Raw genomic sequence first — 21,585 nt, 5'->3', positions numbered from 1 at the left:
CATTCCAAATAAGCTGTTCCCATCCAACTAGGCTCTAAGCTTGTATAAGGAGATTTCAAAAGAGAGGTAGACAGACACATTGTTTGATCGGGAAGAAGCCTGTCCATGTTTCTCCATCTTTGTGCATCCCCATTTCAGAGCCAGGCAAAGGAATAAATGGGACCCACAACAAGCTGCACAACACATCCCTGTGCTCCAGTAGGGCATATCCACACGACAGCTGGGCTGAAGGAAGCCAGGAATTCTCATCATACAAATAAGCTGAAAACCTACAATCTCCCCATTCTAAAACCCTGATGGGTGGTTATGCTTTTAATCACATCTCTTGCCAAAATAAAACACTTAAAAACTTAAAACACACACACATACACACAAATCCAGACGCCTCCAAACCTTTCAAGACGTAAGTTCACAATCTCTTTTGTGCTCCCCCTGCACAGCGTCTCACACCCAGTAAGTCAAAAGGTATGCCTGATTGGTAAACAACTGGCATATCAAGTCATACAAAAACCCCACATTTTTGGGGCTGGAGAGATGGCTCAGTGGTTAAGAGCATTGCCTGCTCTTCCAAAGGTCCTGAGTTCAATTCCCAGCAACCACATGGTGGCTCACAACCATCTGGAATGAAGTCTGGTGCCCTCTTCTGGCCTGCAGGCATACACACAGACAGAATATTGTATACATAATAAATAAATAAATAAATAAATAAATAAATAAATTTAAAAAAAACCCCACATTTTACATGTTCTTGGCTATGCTGAGCTCTTAGAACAATGACATGACTTGCAGAACTACTAAAAACTCAATGAACTCTGTCTCAAAAAAATAAATAAATAAAATAAAATAAATGAGAATTAACTGACGAGTATATGTTAATCACAGAATTCTGATGATGGAACTATGATGCTTCTTGAATAAATCTCATAATTCTTTAGGCGCAAGGAATTCTTCAAAATTGTCTAAGAGGTACTTATGGTTTCATAGACATTATCTAATTTATCTACATCTTTGAAAGCAAAACAAATCAATAATTGACATGAAATTCAAAAGGAAGTATATTTTTAAAATCTACCACCTGAAAATCAGTGGTTCAATTCTTGTTGCTGAGTAGTAGTTGGCATCTACTAACCCATCAGTCAACTCTCAAAGGAAAACTGGCGATTCTTCCTTAAACACAGACTATTGAAGCTTTGAGTAGTCTTACTTTTGTGCAGATATTCAATCAGTTGGTATATCTGGGCAATGCCTTCCTCTGTCAGTGGAGATCCAAATACCACTCCTTTTTCTAAAAAAAGATATCATAGGACAGGGCTGTATTACATAAAGAGTACAAGGCCATCAATGTAATGTATTTATTTATTTATTTATTTATTGTATAATATATTTAAGCATATGTATTTATTCAGGGGCAGGAGCATGACAAACATGGTGTTCAGAGGACAACTTATGGAAGATGGTTCTCCCCTTCCACTCTGTGGGTCCTGGAGCTCAAACTCAAGGTCGTCAGGCTGGCAGTGGATGGCTTTACCTGCTGAGCCTTCTCACCAGCCCAAATACCATGATTTTAAAAGCATTCAAGCATTCTACTTTCATTCAATGTTTTCACAAGATTGGTAAACAAAAATTAAAAAAAAATAAGACTAAATGATGTAGGATTCCCCTCTTCATGCTGTGAATATGTTTTATTACCATTGTTTAATAAAGAAGCTACTAGCCGGGCGATGGTGGCGCACACCTTTAATCCCAGCACTCGGGAGGCAGAGGCAGGCGGATCTCTGTGAGTTTGAGACCAGCCTGGTCTACAGAGCTAGTTCCAGGACAGGCTCCAAAGCCACAGAGAAACCCTGTCTCGAAAAACCAAAAAAAAAAAAAAAAAAAAAAAAGGAAAGAAATAAAGAAGCTACTTTGGCCTATGGCAGTGCAGAATAGAGCTAGGCCAGAAAACTAAACTGAATACAGGAAGAAGGTGAAGTCAGGAGACGCATGTAGCCGCCCAAGAAGCAAGATGTGAGGTAGCAAACTGCGAGCCTCGTGGTAAAACATTAATAGATATAGGTTAACTTAAGATATAAGAGCTAGTTAGCAATATTTGAGCCATTGGCCAAACAGTGTTGTAATTAATATAGTTTTTGTGCAATTTTTTGGGTGTAGGCAGCCAAGAAACCAAAGTGCAGTCCTCGTTTACAAATAAAAACTAGAAACATACCCAAAAATGCTGTCAGAGCAACTGTCAAGTCAATTCTCTCTAAATTCAGTATTAGATCATAAATTCCTGGAGAACAAGACTTTTCATTATTTAAAAAATAATACCTAGCACATTGAGATTATATTTAAAAACTAACAAAATAAGAACCTGAACCATGATTGTGAAGTCATGACAATTGCTCATAGCGTTGGTACAGGATATGATCTTTTAATATTTAAATGTTTCATCCTGCCTTAATGATTTTCTTAATACTTAATAAAATAAAACAGGACCTCTTTAATATCTTATCAAAAGTAGTGCTCCAGGGCTGGAAAGATGGCTGTTCTTCCAGAGGATCCAGGTTCAATTCCCAGCACCCAAATGGCAGCTCACTATTATCTGTGACTCCAATTCCAGGGGATCCAACACCCTCACACAGACATACATGCAGGCAAAACACCAATGTACATTAAAATAAATGAATCATTAAAAAGAGTAAAAAAGCAGAACTTTACACTTCTTGTTGGTTTTGAGGCCTGCTCTCCAGGAGTGAATTTATACCTGGTACTGTAAGCCTGGTCAAAAGCCCATGGCTGGGGAGGCCCACAGGCCTTCAGGAGCAACCTACTATTGTTTTGCTAAATTGCGAAACTGTCTTTAAATGTTTATGCTACAGATGTGAGCTGCTCTCAACTTCAGTCAGAACACCTTCCTTTCCAAGTAGGCCTCAGTTAATGTAAAGACCCGTAATGGTCACAAAGCTTTGAAGAGTTGGTTGTGAGTACTCAACCCTAAATGGGATGTCAATATCAAAATTCTTCCCCCAAAAGTTCAAAGAACATGAAATAGAAGGGGATTTAAAAAAAAAAAAAAGTAGGAATCAGGGGGTGGAGAGGAAGGTTGTGACATGCTCTATTCTAGACATGAAACAGCCATCGTACCTATGAAGTCCCTGCAAGTATGGTTACCTGCAGAAGACCTGCACGAGATCAAGCCAATCAAGCTTTACAGGCTCCACCCTAGCTGAGGAGCTACTGTAGTTGATGGCTGTTGCGTAGCCACTGGGAAATCCCTCATGTTCCCAAACCAGTGCGCATGCAGGGAGCACAAATTAGTCTCTGTGGGTTATTAAAAAAGGAAAAAGAACAAGGCAGTGGTGGTGCATGCCTTTAACCCCAGCACTCATGAAGTAGAGGAAGGCAGAGCTCTTGAGTTCAGGCTACCCAGATCTACAGAATGAGTTCCAAAACAGCTAGAAAAACTCTGGGGGGGTTGGGGGGTGAGTTGGGCACATACCTTTAATCTCAATGCTGGGAAACAGAGGCAGGTAGATCTCTGGTGAGTTCAAAGCTACCCTTGTCATTGTAGCATGTTCCAGGCCAGTCAGGGCTACACATGAGATCATCTAAAAATAAACAAACTAAAAGAAAAGAAGGAAAGAGAACATGAAGCTCAGATGGGGATATACATGAGGGAGGCCAGGGGAAGTTGGAGGGATGGAGGCAGACAGGATCAAAATACAATTGTATACATGTATGGAATTCTCAGAAACATACATATGCATACACACAGAGCAGGGCTACCACTTACTGCTAGACAAGCTTTTTTGGAAGGTGATTATAGGACCCTACTTTATCAAAGCAGTTCATAAAATGAAAACATTTGCGAACTACTGTAGTTTTTTTTTTTCATTTTATTTATTTATTTTGATTTTTGAGACTGGGTTTCTTTATGAGGTTTTGGCTATCCTGGAGCTTGCTGTGTAGATCAGGCTGGTCTCAAATTCACAGAGATCATTCTGCTCTGTCTCGTGAGTGCTGGGACTAAAGATGCATGCCACAATATGCCACAATATCCAGCTATAGTTTTTGGTTTTATTTTTTTGTTTTGTTTTTTGTTTTGTTTTTCGGTAGGGGTTAACTATGTAACTCAGTGGTAAAAAGATTGCCTCGTATGGATGTAGCCCTGAGTTCATCTTCAGTAGAACAAAAAAAAAAAAAAAAAAATGTTCAGGCTTCCTTGACTGTACTATCCTGCTATGTCACTTTATTTTCTCTACTATCATTTTAACTTACTAGAGCAGTACATTCCTGTAGTTCCAGCTACTCTAAAGGCTAAGGCAAGACGATCATTTGAGCCTCGTGGGCTCTGCATAGGCAACAGAATGAGAGAACAACTCAGAGAGAGGGACACAGGGGGGGGGGGGAGAATGGAAGAACAGAAGATCACTGAAAAACAAAATTTTTGTACAACATTCATAGGGCAAGAAAACTAAGATGCCCTTGATAACTACCTAAACTAATCATATTCTCTCTCAGACACTGAATATATATATATATATATATATATATATATATATATTTACTATCTTCTCTCCTCCTCTCCCTCTCTCCTTTTCTTCCCCTCCCTTTCTCTTCTCTCCTCTCTTCTTCCTCTCTCTCTGACAGCATTTCACAATGTGCCAAGTTGCCCTCAAATTTCAGATCCTCTTGCCTCAACCACCCAAATGTTGCAATTACAAGATTTGCATCACCATGCCAGGTTTAAGTATTTCTTCATCTAGACAGTTTTATAATTTTTATTATTACTGTTTAAAGTTCCAATGGAAATGAGAGAAAAAGACCAACAAATGCTTTAGGATAATTACAACTTCCCAGTAAGGGGGCAAATGTAAAGGGATAAAGCGCAGTGCAGAAGCTCTCTTCAGCAGTTAAGAGCACTGTTACTCTTGCAGAGGACCTGGCATGGCAGCTCACAACTGCCTATAACTCCAGTTCCAGGGTATCTGACACCATCCTCTGGCTTTCATGGTCATCAGCATATACCTGGCATACATACAAATAAACAGGCACAAATAGATAACATAAATTTAAAATGAGAGTAAAGCCCACTCAGCAGCTAAAACTGTGCCCTTCACAGACATAAGACCTACCCTTCCGTTTGAGCGACATTAGAGATCTGAAGAACCCTGCGGCTGAGCCAGCCCCACCAGGCAACTTAAGGTCCACTTCCCCCATCAGCTGAGCCAGCTCAGTTCCAGGCAAATCAATAAGTCTTGTGATGTTGCTGACCACCAACTCGGTGAACATCTCTGGTTTCTCATGTCGGAGTTTCTCCACAAAAAAGTCAGGATTGAAGATAACAGGCTGACCTCGAAGGGGAGAATCATTGCAAATGACAAAATTGCAGATGGCATCACTGGAAGAAAAAAAAAATCAAACAGAAGGCTTTTTGTGTTTTTTACTTCCTACCCCAAGGGTTCTACAGTTCCTGAGTCTAAACACAGCAGAGGGTTCCTAACAGGCTGCTTCCTCCAAAAGAAGCAGCTGACCTTGGAATCTGATCTTCAAAGCCAAAGTATTCATAGAATGGAAGAGGTTTATGGCTACATAAAGCTATGCATTAGTCCCCCGTCACCGAGGCCCACGGACAGGTTTTAGTTGTTTATTCATTTAGCTAGTGGTTCTATGTGCATGCTAGTCAAGTGCTCTCTCACACTGCACTACTATATCTCAAACCCACTTTTACTTTTAAATCTTTCTGTTCAGGGAGGCCTCTAACTCATGAGTTATCTAACTCTTGCTCAGAAGGTTTTTCTCTACAAGGCCCTGTTCCTCATATTTAAGAACTCAATTGTTGAGACAGTGAGACAGCCAAGCCTGATAACCTGAGTTTAACCCCTGACTCCTACCAGTTGTCCTCTGATCACCACATCCATGCTCTGGTACACACACTAACAAACACACACAAAACAAACAAGTGTCAAAAATGTTTTTAAATGTTAAATTAAAAAAATAACTATTTCTGGGCATGGTGGCACATGACTGTAATCGCAGCATTCTCCATGAGGCTGAGGTGGGAAGACTGGGAGCTAAAGATCAGCCTATGCATGAGGCTCAGCAGTTTAAAAGCATTTGCTACTCTTCCAGAGACCTGAGTTTGGTTACCAGCACCCATGTCAGGTAACTCATAAATGCCTGTAACTGCAGTTCCAGGGGGATCTGAAACAAATTTTTACAAGACGTCTAAAAAATTATAATTATTATTAGTAAAGTAATAAAAATAAGAACTATACTAATCCACTTCCTATAGCACACATATCATTGATTGTACTTACCATCTATTATTTCTAATAGCTCGTTCAATTCTTATCATATACATACATAGTCATCAATTATATAGCAGATATATATAGGTCAATATATCATATTTCAGTAAAGTCAAGTTCGCCTGACTCATACAAATACTTCCACAATAAAATGTCCACTACACCCAGGTTATCAAGTACTGATCCAGGAAAAGTAATGCCTCTAAATATTAAGCAGATCTGATCAACAACGTATCTTTCTAACATGACTGACATGATCTTCCTTTCTGGTGTTGGGATTTTGCATTCTAGATAAGTACTCTTTCCAGCAACATCCCCAATTTTTGTTGGTTGGTTGGTTGGTTGGTTGGTTGGTTGGTTGGTTGGTTGGTTGGTTGGTTTGGTTTGGTTTGGTTTGGTGTATTGATTTTTGAGACAGTCTCATTCTCTAGACCAAGCTGCTCTGAAACCCATTTTGTAGCCCTACTGCCTCAACCTCCCAAATACTGAGATTACAGGTGTAAACTATCATACCCATGTAATAAATTTTGTTTGTGGTACTGGGCATTAAAGCCAGAACCGAGTCATGCTAGACATGCTCTACTACTGAGCCATCTCCGCAACCTGGCTGATAATTTTTAACAACAGCACAATGAAAACAAGATGCAGATAAGTAAACTTCAAAGTTCATCTGTACTTCCTTGAAAAACAATATTGCGTAATTTTAACAGCCCCAATCTTCAGTGGGTAGTTACTAAATGTCTTTTACTATATCACATAGGAATTTAGGGCCAGCAAGATGGTTCAACCAGTAAAAGCATTTGTCACCATGCCTAACAACCTGAGTTTGATCCCTAGGAACTACAAGAAAGGAAAGAATCAACTCCCACAAATTGTCTTCTGACCTACACACATACACATATACACATACACAAAATAAAAATTTTTTAAGGAAATCAAATCAGAATTTAAATCTCTGTGTTCTCAAGTGACTGACTACAACACTTAGAAGCTCATCTCGTCAGCCTTTACACTAGCTTTGACTGTTTTCCTGTGTACATTCAGACACTCAAAAACTGTACAACTATAATCAGAAGCAACTTCTTTTTTTTTTTTTTTTTTTTTTTTTTTTTGTTCGGTTTCTTTTGGTTTTGGTTTTAAGAGTTTTTTTCTGGGTAGCCCTGGCTGTCCTGGAACTCACTCTCTACACATAGCCCAGGCTGACCTTGAACTCAGAGACCTGTTTGCCTCTGCCTCCCTCGTGCTTAGCAGTAAAGGCAGGAGAAGCAACTTCATTTTAATTGTTGGTCAACAGCTCCTTTTTTTCAGTGTCAATTATTACAGGAAAGAAACAAGAGTCACTATGGAAGTAATGTTTATAATCCCTGCCAATAAGAAGTAACCACAGCAACAACAAATCAAGAAATGCAGAAGCACAAGAAAAATAACCTTATGATAGTCTAATCAATGTAACTCACATCCCTTTAAAAGGGAATAACTGGTTTCAGACCAAATTATCTCTAGCATTAATATATATATAAAACATATAACATCATAGTCCTTAAGTAGAAACATGTACACATGTAAAAGCTTACAGATTCAAGAGCAGGACTGGTTAAGACTGAGATTTCTTCCACTGCTAACCCTTCCAGCACTAAATTGGATCAAACATACACACTTGAAAAAAGATTAGAAATGCAAGGCCCTCCTCCTTTTTAACACTCTGAAAAAAATGCTTCCCCCTAAACACCCTTGAGCAGGTTCAAGGCTGCCTAAAGAAAAAACAAACTGGCTGGAGAGAAGGTTCAGAGGTTAATTCAGAGGTCCTGAGTTCAATTCCCAGCAACCATATGATGGCTCACACCCATCTGTAATGAGGTCTGGTACCCTCTGCTGGCAGGCATGTATGCAGGAGAACATTGTATACATTTTTTAAAAAATGGCTTAGAAAAAAGATCCACTGGAAGTCCTAATGTGTAAGTGAGGCATAAATCATCTCACTCACTTTACCCTCTGTGCCCACCTCACTCTCCTCCCATGTTCATTCACTCTCACTATGCCACACTTTTCTTTAAGCAAATTATTTTTTAGTTTCTTCCTCACCTTTTCCGAATGGAGCACCTGGTACAAGGTCTTTGGAAACAAAAATAATTTAAGAAGGAAGAAAGTTGAAGACATGGAAGATAGTTGTAAGAGGTTCCCCACATTACAAAGCCCACTAATCACTTCTTCCACAACACAAAGCTGACAGTATCAAAGAATGTGTTTATCATAAGATATTTCTAGTACTAAGAAAGACAACATCCTAGTCGACAAAAGTGTAAAACTAAGTAAACCCAAGTTCAAGAAAAATTAAACTTCTTACATAAACGCCGAAAGCTTCTGATGAGGCATTGCTAAGTGCAGGAGAGAGGACAAAGCTTTCTCCTGCTGTGACAAAGAACTCTCCTTTCTGACCCCTGTGCAGCCTACACAAATTCCAGGCATGTAGGAGGTACAAGGACATATTATGGGGCCTGAAAGGCAGTACTTACTGAGACTCTGAGCACTGTTCTGTAAGGAGGAACAAACCAGAATTGAAAACTAGACTAGCTAATTGTACTTGCCAGTCTATGGGTGAAGTCAACAGCACTTTCCCTTCCCTTCTACACTGCAGGTCACAGCGAATGAAATAGCACATAATATAAGCGCATAGAATGCTGTGTTTATAATACAGAGGAGGGGTAATCTCTACAACATACATAAAAAATAAAATCTAGCTTCCAGAAGCCACATTTTTTAAAGACTGTTTTTCATGTGTGTATGTGTGTGTGCTTGTGTGAGTCTGTACTCTATATGCATGCAGTTGCCCAGAGGCCACAGTCAATAGAATCCTCTGGAACTGGAGTTATAGGTGGTTGTGTGTCACCTGACATGGGTACTGGGAACCAAACTTTCTTAACTATCTCTCTAGTTCAGCACAGGTTATTAAATGAAAACCCCAGAGCCAAATGTGGGATACTTCCCACTGGTCAGAGAGACACCAGAGGCCACAGAACAATAAAAGCTATTGCTAATAGATTGTTTTGTTAAACACCACACACTTTGGTTGTAAGACTTAAGAGACATTAGGTTGGAACTGGGCTGGAAGCTTCTTCCCTGCAGCTAGATTTCATACTGCTCAGAAGGTGTATATAGGCTGATGGGGAAGAAAAATCACCAGCATCTTAACCTATGACCCTGCATGCTCCAATGCTGACATGCCAGGCAAGATATGACCCTGGGAACACAGCAACATGACTTTAAGGAAGTAGACAACTGTCTTCTGATTTGAACCCTTTTCCACATAGGAAGGACACAGGCCCTAGGAAGAACCTACTGCTGTTGTTTTGCTAAATGAACATGCTGTCATGTTGCCTTCTAACTATTTATGTCCATTCCCATAGATTGTGCTGCTCCTAGCCTTGGTCAGAGAAGCTTTTTTGCAGTGGACAGTTCTTCAGTGCTGTAGTCAATGCAAGTGGCCCATGCTCTGGTAAATAAATCCTCACCCATGCTCACACTAACAGCCCTAATTAAACTCAGGAGGTCACAGAGAGAAAGGGGTAGAAAAGTGAGGGGATTTTGGTGGGAAATAAGAGGTTCAGGAGGAATGGGATAAATTGAGGGTAATGAGGATAGATATGATCAAAATTATATAAATATATGAAGCAGTTAACAAACAATATTTTTAATTCGAGACAATATGGATCTAAACATGAAGCAAAAAATGCAGAAAGAAAGAAAGAAAGAAAGAAAGAAAGAAAGAAAGAAAGAAAGAAAGAAAGAAAGAAAGAAAGAAAGAAAAAAAGAAACTTTAGGAACCAGGTGTTTTGTTTGGGGATAGGATTTTCTGTGGGGCAAGTGTTCATTGTTTTTTTTGGTTTGTGTTACACTGTGCTGAAGATAGAATCCAGAGCTTCATGGATGCTAAGAGAGCACTCTACCACCAAGCTATATCCCCAGCCCTGAAAACAGTATTTAAGAAGAAATTAACCAAAGTAAAGAAAACTCAATCTTGCAAGCACATTAAGAGCCAGTTACTATGAGGCCTAGCAGTGACTAATGGAGGTGGACAAGAAGAAATCAAAAGTGGATGTTGTTTAATTTCTTACGCAGATGAGAGCTCATTGGGTAAAGGCACCTGCTGTCAAGCCAGATAACATAAATTTGATCCTTGGAAACTATAAAAGTGACCAGTGTGGTTGCACACACTTGTAATCCCAGTACTGAAGAAGTAAAGAAGAAAGGAGAGTCCCTGGGGGTTCACTAGCCAATCTAGCCTAAGTGGTAAGATATAAAAGATAATCCACAAAGAAAATGTTGCATATTTACCTACATTAAAAATTTTCAGTCAGTGATATGGCTCAGCAGATAATGGAAATTGCTATGCAAGCCTGGCAACTCAAGTTGTAATCCCTAGAAACCATGTAAGAGTGGAAAGAGAGAACTGACTCCAAAAAGTTCTCCTCTTGATCTCTTCATAGGCTCTACGGCACATGTGGCCGTATATACACACACATTATATGTATTCTCCATAATAAAATCACAAAGCCTCTGAAGGAATGGGAACACTTTCCACTTGTGAGGTTCTGTGATATATTTGCTTGTTGTATTGAAGTGTTGGTGTTACCTTAGTTGTTAGGGTCATAGTCTGGGCCCTGGCAGCCCTGTCTTCAAACAGGCTAACTAAACACACAAATAGTGAAGAACAGAGACTGATTGAATGTGGCCAAAATAAAGAGAAAAACGGGTACTGTACTGTGACATACCCCTTCCCGGTTCATCTTCAGGGGTCATTGATGTGAGAGGTCCTTCTGTATATGTGTTGCTCTTATTGGTAAATAAATAAAGATGCTTTAGCCTATAGCAGAGCAGAAATATAGCCAGGCTGGAAAAGATGTAGAGAAATAGAAGGCGAGGTCAAGGAGATGCCATGTAGCTGCCAAAGGAGAAAGATACTGCCAGAACCTTACCAGTAGGCTACAGCTTCATGGTGATACATAGATTAATAGAAACGGATTAATTTTGGAACTCCTGAAAATGAAAAGCTTCTTTAAAGCAAAGGACATGGTCAACAAGACAAAACGACAGCCTACAGAATGGGAAAAACCCCATGTCAGACAGAGGTCTGACCTCCAAAATATACAAGAACTCAAGAAATTGGACACCAAAAGAACACATAATCCAATTTTTAAAAAAAATGGAGTACAGACCTAAATAGAGAACTCTCAACAGAGGAATCTAAAATGGCTGAAAGACACTTAAGGAAATGTTCAACATCCTTAGTCATCAGAGAAATGCAAATCAAAACAACTCTGAGATTCCATCTTACACCTGTAAGAATGGCCAGCTTGACGGCTGGAGAGATGGCTCAGAGGTTAAGAGCATTGCCTGCTCTTCCAAAGGTCCTGAATTCAATTCCCAGCAACCACGTGGTGGCTTACAACCATCTGTAATGGGGTCTGGTGCCCTCTTCTGGCCTGCAGGCATACACACAGACAAAATATTGTATGCATAATAAATAAATAAATAAATAAATAAATAAATAAATAAATAAATAAATAAGAATGGCCAAGATCAAAAACACTGATGACAACTTATGCTAAAGAGGTTGTGGGGAAAAGGGAACACTTCTGCATTGCTGGTGGGAATGCAAGCTGGTACAACCCCTTTGGACATCAGTATGGCGATTTCTCAGAAAATTGGGAAACAACCTTCCTCAAGACCCAGTAATACCACTTTTGGGTATATATCCAAAGGATGCTCAACCATGCCACAAGGACATGTGCTCAACAATGTTCATAGCAGCTTTGCTTGTCATAGCCAGAACCTGGAAACAACCTAAATGCCCCTCAACCGAATAATGGATAAGAAAAATGTGGTACATTTATACAATGGAGTACTACACAGCAGAAAAAAATAATGACAGCTTGAATTTTGCAGGAAAATGGATGGAGCTAGAAAACATTATTTTGAGTGAGGTAACCCAGACACAGACAATTATCGCATGTACTCACTCATAGGTGGTTTTTAAACATAAAGCAAAGAAAGCCAGCCAACAGACCACAATCCCAGAGAACTTAGACAACAAAGAGGACACTAAGAGAGACTTAGATAGATCTAATCTATATGGGAAGTAGAAAGTAGAAAAAGACAAGATCTCCTGAGTAAATTGGGAGCATGGGGACCTTGGGAGAGGGCTGAATGGGGGAGGGGAGAGGCAGGGAGGGAAGCAGAGAAAAATATAGAGCTCAATAAATATTTTAAAAAATACATTAAGAGAAAACAAAAAAAGAAATGGGTTAATTTAAGATGTAAGAGTTAGTCAATAAGAAGCCTGAGCTAATAGACCAAACAGTGTAGTATATCATTATATACTATAAATCATATAATAATATATAATTATGTTTTATATATTATTAATATAGTTTTTGTGTGATTATTCATGTCTGGGTGGCCAGGAAACGAAGGTACAGTCTTTGTTTACAGGTCATGACACAAGGTTAAGTTTTTGTTTTATTTGTTTTTGTTTGTTTTGGAGACAGGGTTTCTCTGTGTAGCCCTGACTGTCCCAGAACTTACTCTGTAGACCAGGCTGGCTTCAAACTCACAGAGATCCGTCTATCTCTGCTTCCCAAGTGCTGGGATTAAAGGCATTCACCACTATGCCTGGCTCCATTGTTTTCCTAAACCTGAATGATTTAGATGACAAAAACGGCGGACCTGGGGCTGGAGAGATGGCTCAGAGGTTAAGAGCACTGGCTGCTCTTCCAAAGGTCCTGAGTTCAATTCCCAGCAACCACATGGTGGCTCACAACCATCTGTAATAAAGTCTGGTGCCCTCTTCTGGCCTTCAGCATACACACAGATAGACTATTGTATACATAATAAATAATAAATAAATATTTAAAAAAAAAAAAAAAAACGGCGGACCTTCCACCACTCTTGCAAATCTTTTCTGGTATTCTGAAAACATGCCTTAGTTTTCAGGCTCTGTAGAACATCAGAATTCAAAAATCCCTTCTTCAGTGCTAGAATAAACTCCAAGCCTGAAGTGTGTACCACCAACACCCCACAAAATGTAAAAATAAGGAAATTATCCAGGCAGTGGCGTGCACACCTTTAATCCCAGCACTCAGGAGGCAGAGGCAGAGGCAGGCGGATCTCTGTGAGTTCCAGGACAGGCAAGGCTACACAGAGAAACCTTGTCTTGCCTAAACAAAGAACAAAAAATAAAAACATTATAACAAGTTGTGCAAGGAGAGGGCGAGAAGATAACTCAGTGGCTTGCCTCACAAGCATGAGGACCTGAATTAAAAAGCACAAATATGGTTAGAAGCAGGAAAATTAATAATTGGGTGTGTACACAAACAGATAAGCAGCTATCTCCAAGAATGGCAATGCCCAAAGTCATTTTACATCCTGGTTGCAGTCTATAGTGATTTCTTTTACCACTAGATGGTACTCTGCCTGCAAAACGATACGCTTGGAATGGGCTGGAAAGAGGATCCACCTTTGAAAAATCAATTAAAGAAAAATGAAATGCAAGTACTTGTGAGGGCACTGAAGCCATGAACCCACACAGCTCCAGGGAACAAACTGCAGCATCCTGTAGCTGGATCTTCTGGCTGACTCCTGTCGAAACTGTAAACCCACAAAACTAAATGTTTCCTCCCTGGCGAATTGCTTAACTTGATTTGTTCAACCTTGGCAGCATTTCTCAAAATACAAGCTGTATTTAAAGTTGTCCAAGCCTAACTTACCACCTGTGAGAAGTATATACTCTCTTGATGCATTTTCAACCTTAAGAGGCTCTGAAATGTAGTGTTAAGTATATCACTTTATTTGGGACCTATCAGAAAAGAAATAAAGTACCAAAGTCCTCTCTTTTTTATTTTTTCTTTCTTTCTTTGAGATAGGGTTTCTCTGTGTAGCTTTGGTGTCTGTCCTGGAACTAGCTCTTGTAGACCAGGCTGACCTCGAACTCACAGAGATCTGCCTGCCTCTGCCTTCTGAGTCCTGGGATTAAAGGCGAGCGCCACCACCACCCAGTTCTTATTCTTTTCTAATAAAGTAAAAAGGGAATGTTTGCATCCAGGCCCACTGGCCCCGCCCTTGGGGGCCTGGCAGAGTGCATCATCCCTGTGTTACCCCTGTGTTAGGAAATATTATTTTAAGGTGTACTACTTTTGTTTATGCTGTGGAACATTTGTTTAATAATGTAAAGATATGTTGCTTTTGTTTATGCTGCATTTGTTTAACTCTATGAAGCTGTGTTACCGTGCCTGTCTAAAACCCCTGATGGTTGAAAGAGCTAAACAGCCAATAATGAGGCAGGAGCAAGAACAGGTGGGGCTGGCAGGCAGAGAGTATAAATAAACGGAGAGCCAAGGAAGAGAGAACAAGGGGAGAAAGACATCAGGGGTCAGCCACCCAGCAAGCCACAGAGAAAGAAGTAAAGTAAGATATATAGATAGTAAGATATATATAGAGAAAGATAAAAGCCCAGAGGCAAGTGGTAGTCAAGATAATTTAAGAAAAGCTGGCAAGAAAGAAGCTAAGCTAAGGCTGGGCATTTCTAACTAAGAATAAGCCTCCATGTATGATTTATTTGAGAGCTGGGTGGTGGACCCTCCAAACAGTCAAAAGAGTAAAATATCACACAACACCCCTGCATGCATGGCAGGTAGCACCCTGTCCCTTTAATAGGCAAAACTTTGCCTACCTCTTCCTCTCTCTGCATGTCTCTCCTTCCCTCCCCCCCTCCCTCTCTCTCTTCCCACGAGGCCTCTCTGTACTCCCTTTCTCTCTCTCCCCTCTCCATTCACTTCCCCCAATAAAATTCCCCACTAAGCTCTGCCTGCATGGCGTGTTTGTCCCTCAAGCACCATCTGTCTCTACCCGCCATGGTTTGGACCCACCTGCCAAGATCCAATTTCTTGTCATATCATAACACTATAGCTACAAGAAATAGTCCAGAGCAATAAGCAGCACCACACAGCTTCACAGCACAGTAGTAATCTATTAGAACATGTAAACCCTAAAGTCTGCCCTTAAGAGACACTGCCCTGTCAAGGTGAACTTCTTATTGTATGGTGAAAGAAAAGGCCAAGGAAAAACACCCTGATCCTGACGACCCCAGGACCGAGCTTGAAATCGCACCTGAGCTTGCCAGAGTCAGGCTGCAGAATCCCAACAATCCCTGATTTTGCTCCAGAATCAGGCCACAAAAATTCATTAATCCCAAACCACCCTGGAAGATTCCCCCTCAAGAAATCCTGTATATTATAAACTCTGTACACTGTTCTGCTTGCTACTCCCTCATCCTAGAGGCAGCCACCTCCTGGATTCTTTCTTCCCAATAAATCTGGAGTGAAGTCTGTCGTGAGGTGTGACATCTTTGACAGAGCAGAACTGTAACACTTTCTCTGGGGAAACTTAGCCCTGGTGGAGCAGAGTTGTCACACTTCTCTGCATCGCTGGGGAAACCCTCTCCTGTCAGAGCAGAGTTGTTACATTGCGGAAACCTTTCCCTAGAGCAGTGCTGTAAGCTGTTAGGCTTGTGGTGACTTTGTGGTGTTCCTTGGCTCTCAACTGCCAGGATACCTTTCCATCTGATTCACAACACTCACACCTATCTCCTAGGCTACAATCATTTGCAAAATGTATTTAGCCCCTATATTTGATCCCAGCATAAACTAATTTGAAGCTACAAGAACAACTTAACAAAAATTGACAAACCAGAGGTGAAAGAATTCAGGGCTAAGCTTACCTTCTTACCCCTCCACTGGAATCTAATGGAAGAGTGTGTTCTCTTCAAATACAATGTAATGTTTTCAATTCAGACACTGAGTTATACTTCTCAGAGCATCCCACCACTTTATTGGCTTGTCGGTAATTATTTTTGAGTGTCAGAAGAATTGGCATTACTCTTGTGGTTGACATCTCTCATAATTTCCTTCCCCAAAACAATGTAAAATGAGAAGGAAGCTAATTGCATCACAAAAATAACACTGACACGCCAGTGGAATGGCCCAGTGGGTAAAGGTGCTTGCTGTCAAGCACGACAACCTGTGATCCTCTGGACACATCTGATGACAAGAATGAACCAACTCCTGAAAGCTGTCTTCCAGCCTCCACCGGTGTGCCACAGCACAGACACATAATAACGAGGTGTGGATGTTGTTGTTCTTTTAAAGTAACATCAGGGACTGGCAAGACAGCTCAGTGATTAAGTGTGCTTGCTGATCTTCCAGAGGACCAGGAATGCAATTCTTAGCACATACATCAAACAGCTTAAAACTACCTATAACTACAGCTTGAAGACCCAATACCCTCTTCTGTCCTGTTATGGGCACCTGCATACATGTGGCATATACTCACACAGGCATACACATGTACACATAAATAAAACTCATCTTTTTAAAGTAACATCAAAATTCTCTATTTGAGGAATGTTCTATGGGACAGTTCTTTAACAGGCTCCCCTCACTATCCAATTCTATCTAAATCTCTCACTCCTCAAACAAGGAGAGTCAAAGCTTTGCAAGATTGTTTTCTTTTTTTTTGGGGGGGGGGGGGAGTGGTTTCTTCAAGACAGGGTCTTCCTGTGTAGCCCTGATTATCCTTGAACTCATACTGTTGACCAGACTGGCCTTGAACTCACAGAGACCCTCCTGTCTCTGCCTCCTGAGAGCTGGGACTACTACCCAGTGCAAGTTTATTTTCTATAGACTTTAAATGGCAAGAGCTCCAGGCAATTAATGCTAGAAACAATTCTATGGCTACATCTGTGTGTTCCAAAACCCAGAGTGATGAATATTGTCCAAGGATCAGTCAGTGCTTTTGCTCTGGAGGATTTCAATGAAAATTTATAGTTTGGAGAGATTTTTTTATTTGCTTTATTCTGGGTTTTTGTTTGTTTGGTTGGTTGGTTTTTTTTGATGTTTTGTCTTGTTTTTTGAGACAGGTCTCACTAACTTTAGCCCAAGTTGATCCTGAACTCACCATCCTCCTGCCTCAGCTGCCCTAGTGCTGAGATTTACAGGTATGTGTATACCTGGTCTTCAATTCTTTAAAATTTTAATTTTATTATTGTTAGATAGTCATTACACAGAAATTATTATATAGCATATATTCATTGTCCAAGATGATGGACTTTGGTTTTGGTTTCTTTGTTTTGTTTTTGAGGCAGGGTCTTATGTAGCCCAGGCTGGCTTCAAACTCTCTACCTAAGTTGAGGCTGACCTTGAACTCCTGCTTCTCCTACCTCTACCTCACTAGTGCTAGGGTTACAAGTGTTCACCACCACTCCTACCTAAACTATTTTGATTTTAAAGCAAAAAATGAGGCCAGGCGATGGTGGCGCACGCCTTTAATCCCAGCACTCGGGAGGCAGAGGCAGGCGGATCTCTGTGAGTTCGAGACCAGCCTGGTCTACAGAGCTAGTTCCAGGATAGGCTCCAAAACCACAGAGAAACCCTGTCTCGAAAAACCAAAAAAAAAAAAAAAAAAATATATATATATATATATATAAAAGAAAATAAAAAAAAGAAAAAAAATGAGAGGGATAGGGACATAGTTCAGCAATAGATACCTCCCCAGCACCACAAAAGGGAGAAGTAGGGGTAATAAGCATGGGAGGAGCACAGGATAGAAGCACACAATGGGGCTCAAGTTACTGGTGACACAGACCTTCAGAGGGAGGAAGGCTCACAGTGCTCTTTACACTTCTGGGCTCATATCTAGGAGTTTTTGTGCATGTTTTTATCTACCAAATAGACTAAAAACAGAAAATAAAATGGACAAGGAAAATAGAGAGCCCAGAAACAAGCTCACATAGTACCTGAACCTGTAATATACAGTATCGACTACGTCACAAATGTAAATACAGTATTAGGTTCTATAAAAAGAAAAACAATATGTAATAACAATTTTCTTTAAATGGCCCCTACCAAATAACAAACTAAACTCCAAAGATGAGATTTTTAACTCTAGTCTCTTCTAAATTGAATGGAATCATCAAAACCCCATTTGGGGACTTCAGTTAATAAAGGAACATTCAACCTCCCCCCCACCAGATCAACTTGTCTCTTTTCTAAATCTCCTAATCCCAGAATACAGCTATAATTTTACACCTAGCTATTTTAAAGGTTTTTAAATAAGAGCACTTTACAAATTCAAAATTTTATGCTAGTATTTACTAAGCAGACTGTTAAGTCATTGATATTTGAAACAGAGAAATGCAGATTGAAGGAGAATTTAGATTCATGACATATGTTCTTAATGAGTTTGCTCAGTAAAATGTCACGAAGCTCAACTTCTCCAGATTATAGCAGTGACGACAACCCAAATGCAGGGGACGCCCAACTCAAGCCAGTACTACTGAGGCTCAATGTGAGAAAATCCTGCTAACCGATCCTGAACATGTCCGTGTCTAACAAACAGCTGTCATCCCTCCCTTTTCTCTCCTTTTCCTAGGCTTTCCTTCCTAGAACAAGCACCTTTAGTTCCCACAGACATTAACTATACACATTACTGTCCAGTACTGAATCTACAGCTGCTCCTGTACCCACTGCTACAACACGTTGATCTCACGGAGCTGTTCTCATACAGCAAATGCCTCCTCAGGATCTAGCTAAGACACCAGAAAGAAAGAGGTATGCACCATAGCTGTGAGTGCTAACCCAGGCGGTCAGCCATTGAGGTGGCTCAAGAAGGCACTCATTGCCAAGTCTGACAATCCAAGTTTGCTCCTCAGGTCCACCTGCTGGAAGAAGAGAATTCCTGCGAGCTGTCTTCTGACTTCCTCGGCATGCAATGTGGCACCTGTGCGCGCACGCAAACACACACGTGATAGATAATAGATTAAAAAAATATTAAGCCCCCCTTAATTAAATGGGGCTGGAAATATAGCTCAGTCAGAATGAAGTCCTGGGTTTGACTCCTAGCACCACATATAACTGGGCTTGGTGGCATATGCCTGTAATCCCAGCACTTGGGAGGTAGAGAGTCATTAGTTTAAGATTGGGGTCAAGCTGGGTTACATGAGACTCTCTCTCAAAGAAATAAATAAGCAGGACAGTGGTGGCACATTCCTTTAATCCCAGCACTCAAGAGGCAGAGAGGCAGAGGCAGGCGGATCTCTCAGTTCAAGGCCAGACTGGTCTACAAAGCAAGTTCCCGAACAGCCAGGGCTACACAGAGAAACCCTGTCTTGGAAAACAAAAAACAAACCAACCAAACACACACACACACACACACACACACACACACAAAACAAAGTAATAAATAAGTTCACAAGAACCCCAAATATGCAATGTGCAATAACTGGTACAGGGGAAGCTGAAGCAGGATTAGGAGTTCCAATCCAGCCTAGCTACTTAGCAAGAACCTGTCTCAACAACAGCAATAGAAGGTTTCAGAGTCAGATAAAACTGTGTTGCGTTGACCATGTAGTAAACAGTTTAAAATTTTTGATTCAGTTGGCAGTAGCCTTGCGGAGGAATTCAGAGTCCTGTGGCTGGAGAACAGTATTTCATTTGTCCTCGTTTCCATTACAATTCAGGACTTTCAGAGTTGGGTGACAGTGATCTAATGACATTTATCAACCCACAGCACAGTTTGGGGTAGGGTGAGGGTGTCCACCATTTATGGGTAGGTCAAAGAGTAGGAAACTCCTCCAGATACCCAACCAAGCCCCATGCGGGCTCAGGAAGAACCAGGCTCACAAACCCAGATTCTCAAAATTCCTGGACTCTTACGTTCCTTACCATCGGTACCAAAGCATGGCACTGATCATTGCTGACACAATATAAATAACCTCATTCTGTTGGAGCGAATCGGTCCCCGATATCTGTAATCAATGAGGACAGACTCGGCTTTCCTGAAAGAAGAAATGAAGTCACAATTTCATGGACAGCAGAACCCACGATGTGTTGTTCTTAGCTGTTCTCCAAGGAAACGCAAGATCTGTCACATTTCAAATAGTATTTGCCAGGCTGGGAACTGTTTCGTTCCGTCCAGGTTCTGAAATAGGCACTGCTATGTCCATTTACAGACGAAGACTGAAGCCCAGAGAGGTCAGCCAGCCTGGGGACACGGTCACTCAAGTCCCCGCTGGGACTTTAAATGTCCCCGGAGGGCGTTTAAAGCTCCAGTGACGTTGGGGGGGGGGGGGGGCGGGGGTGTCCGCTGACCCACTCTGGGCTTCAGCTTCCACTTAAGCGCTCGGCGCCAGGGCAGGTACCGGTCCTGACCGGGCGTCTGCAGCCAGAGCGGCGGGCGGGCTCCACGCGCGGCCGGGAGCACAGACCGCAGCGACGCGCCTCAGCCCCCGCAGGCGCGACGGCTGACACCACGGGAGAGAGGAACAAAGCCCGGCCCTGTGGGCCACGGTGACTCAAGGGCAGGGCGGCGACATCGCCAGCCCACAGCCCCGTCTCCTAGGCAGCGGGACTGAGAACTTGGCTCACCTCCGGCCGGAGCTGCAGGCCGGTGCCTCCCCTCCACTCAGCGCCTCAGCCGCCATCTTCCGCGGCACTTCGGTCCGCGGCCCCGCCTCAGGCTCCGCCCCCGAAACCTTAGATTGGCTAAAATGTTTCTGTGAGCCCCCTACGATTGGATGAACCTATGGCCCCGCCTACAAATGAGCAGTTTCATTCTATTATTGGTCTATTTAAATATCTAACTGTCATTGGTGGTGCGTAGCAAAAGAAAGGGTGGGAACACTGTCCCGAGACGTGCCGGGAGCTGTAGTTTTTCGTTTCGATTAACCCGTGTAATACCAATGACTTTAGGATATAGTCAGGAATCCCAGTCTACACTTTTCACACACACCCGAATAAGTAAATCTAAGACATACAAAACTGTCCATTTTGAAAGTGACTTTAGGAGTCGTTTGAATGGGCTTGTGAGGCCCCGCCCATCCCTGAGTTCTGTAGGCAGTTAACGGTTGGTAGGGGGAAAGGCTCATGACCCCATAGATTGTAAGAGGGAGAGAAAGACATTTTCTTCAATGGTATTTAGTCACTGGTAAACTGCACATGTTTCTCCAAGCAACCTTAAGTAAACTCATTGGGACACACACACACAAATGTTACTCTATTAAATGAAAGATTGAGGTCAAGAATGTCAGGCAAGAACAGTGGGTCCCATATCTTCAACTTTGTATCCAGAGCCCCCCAGAGCAGGTCTAAAGCTTCCAGGGGAGAAGTTAAGAAGGGTCTATACCAAACGTATACACACCTTTTTCTTCTTGTTATTTCTTTAGCAATGCATTTTAAAGCTCATT

General features: G+C 41.4%; 1 protein-coding gene across 2 annotated transcripts in view; it reads right to left on the bottom strand.

Moving 5' to 3' along the window:
* The window catches only part of Arhgap19 (Rho GTPase activating protein 19), a 41,586-nt gene extending 20,740 nt beyond the window's left edge, over positions 1–20,846 (bottom strand). For both annotated transcript variants that reach the window (XM_057778060.1, XM_057778061.1), the window contains exons 1-3: positions 20,768–20,846; positions 5,118–5,383; positions 1,205–1,285 (exon numbers count right to left, since the gene is read on the bottom strand). In XM_057778060.1, the coding sequence (XP_057634043.1) occupies positions 1,205–1,285; positions 5,118–5,383; positions 20,768–20,823 (403 nt within the window). In that variant the 5' untranslated portion in view covers positions 20,824–20,846. The remainder of the gene's footprint in view (positions 1–1,204; positions 1,286–5,117; positions 5,384–20,767) is intronic.
* Positions 20,847–21,585: the final 739 nt, after the last annotated feature.

Source organism: Chionomys nivalis, chromosome 8 (assembly GCF_950005125.1).
Source record: "Chionomys nivalis chromosome 8, mChiNiv1.1, whole genome shotgun sequence".
In the NCBI taxonomy this organism is placed as follows: Eukaryota; Metazoa; Chordata; class Mammalia; order Rodentia; family Cricetidae; genus Chionomys; species Chionomys nivalis.
This window is presented reverse-complemented; position numbering and strand designations above follow the sequence as displayed.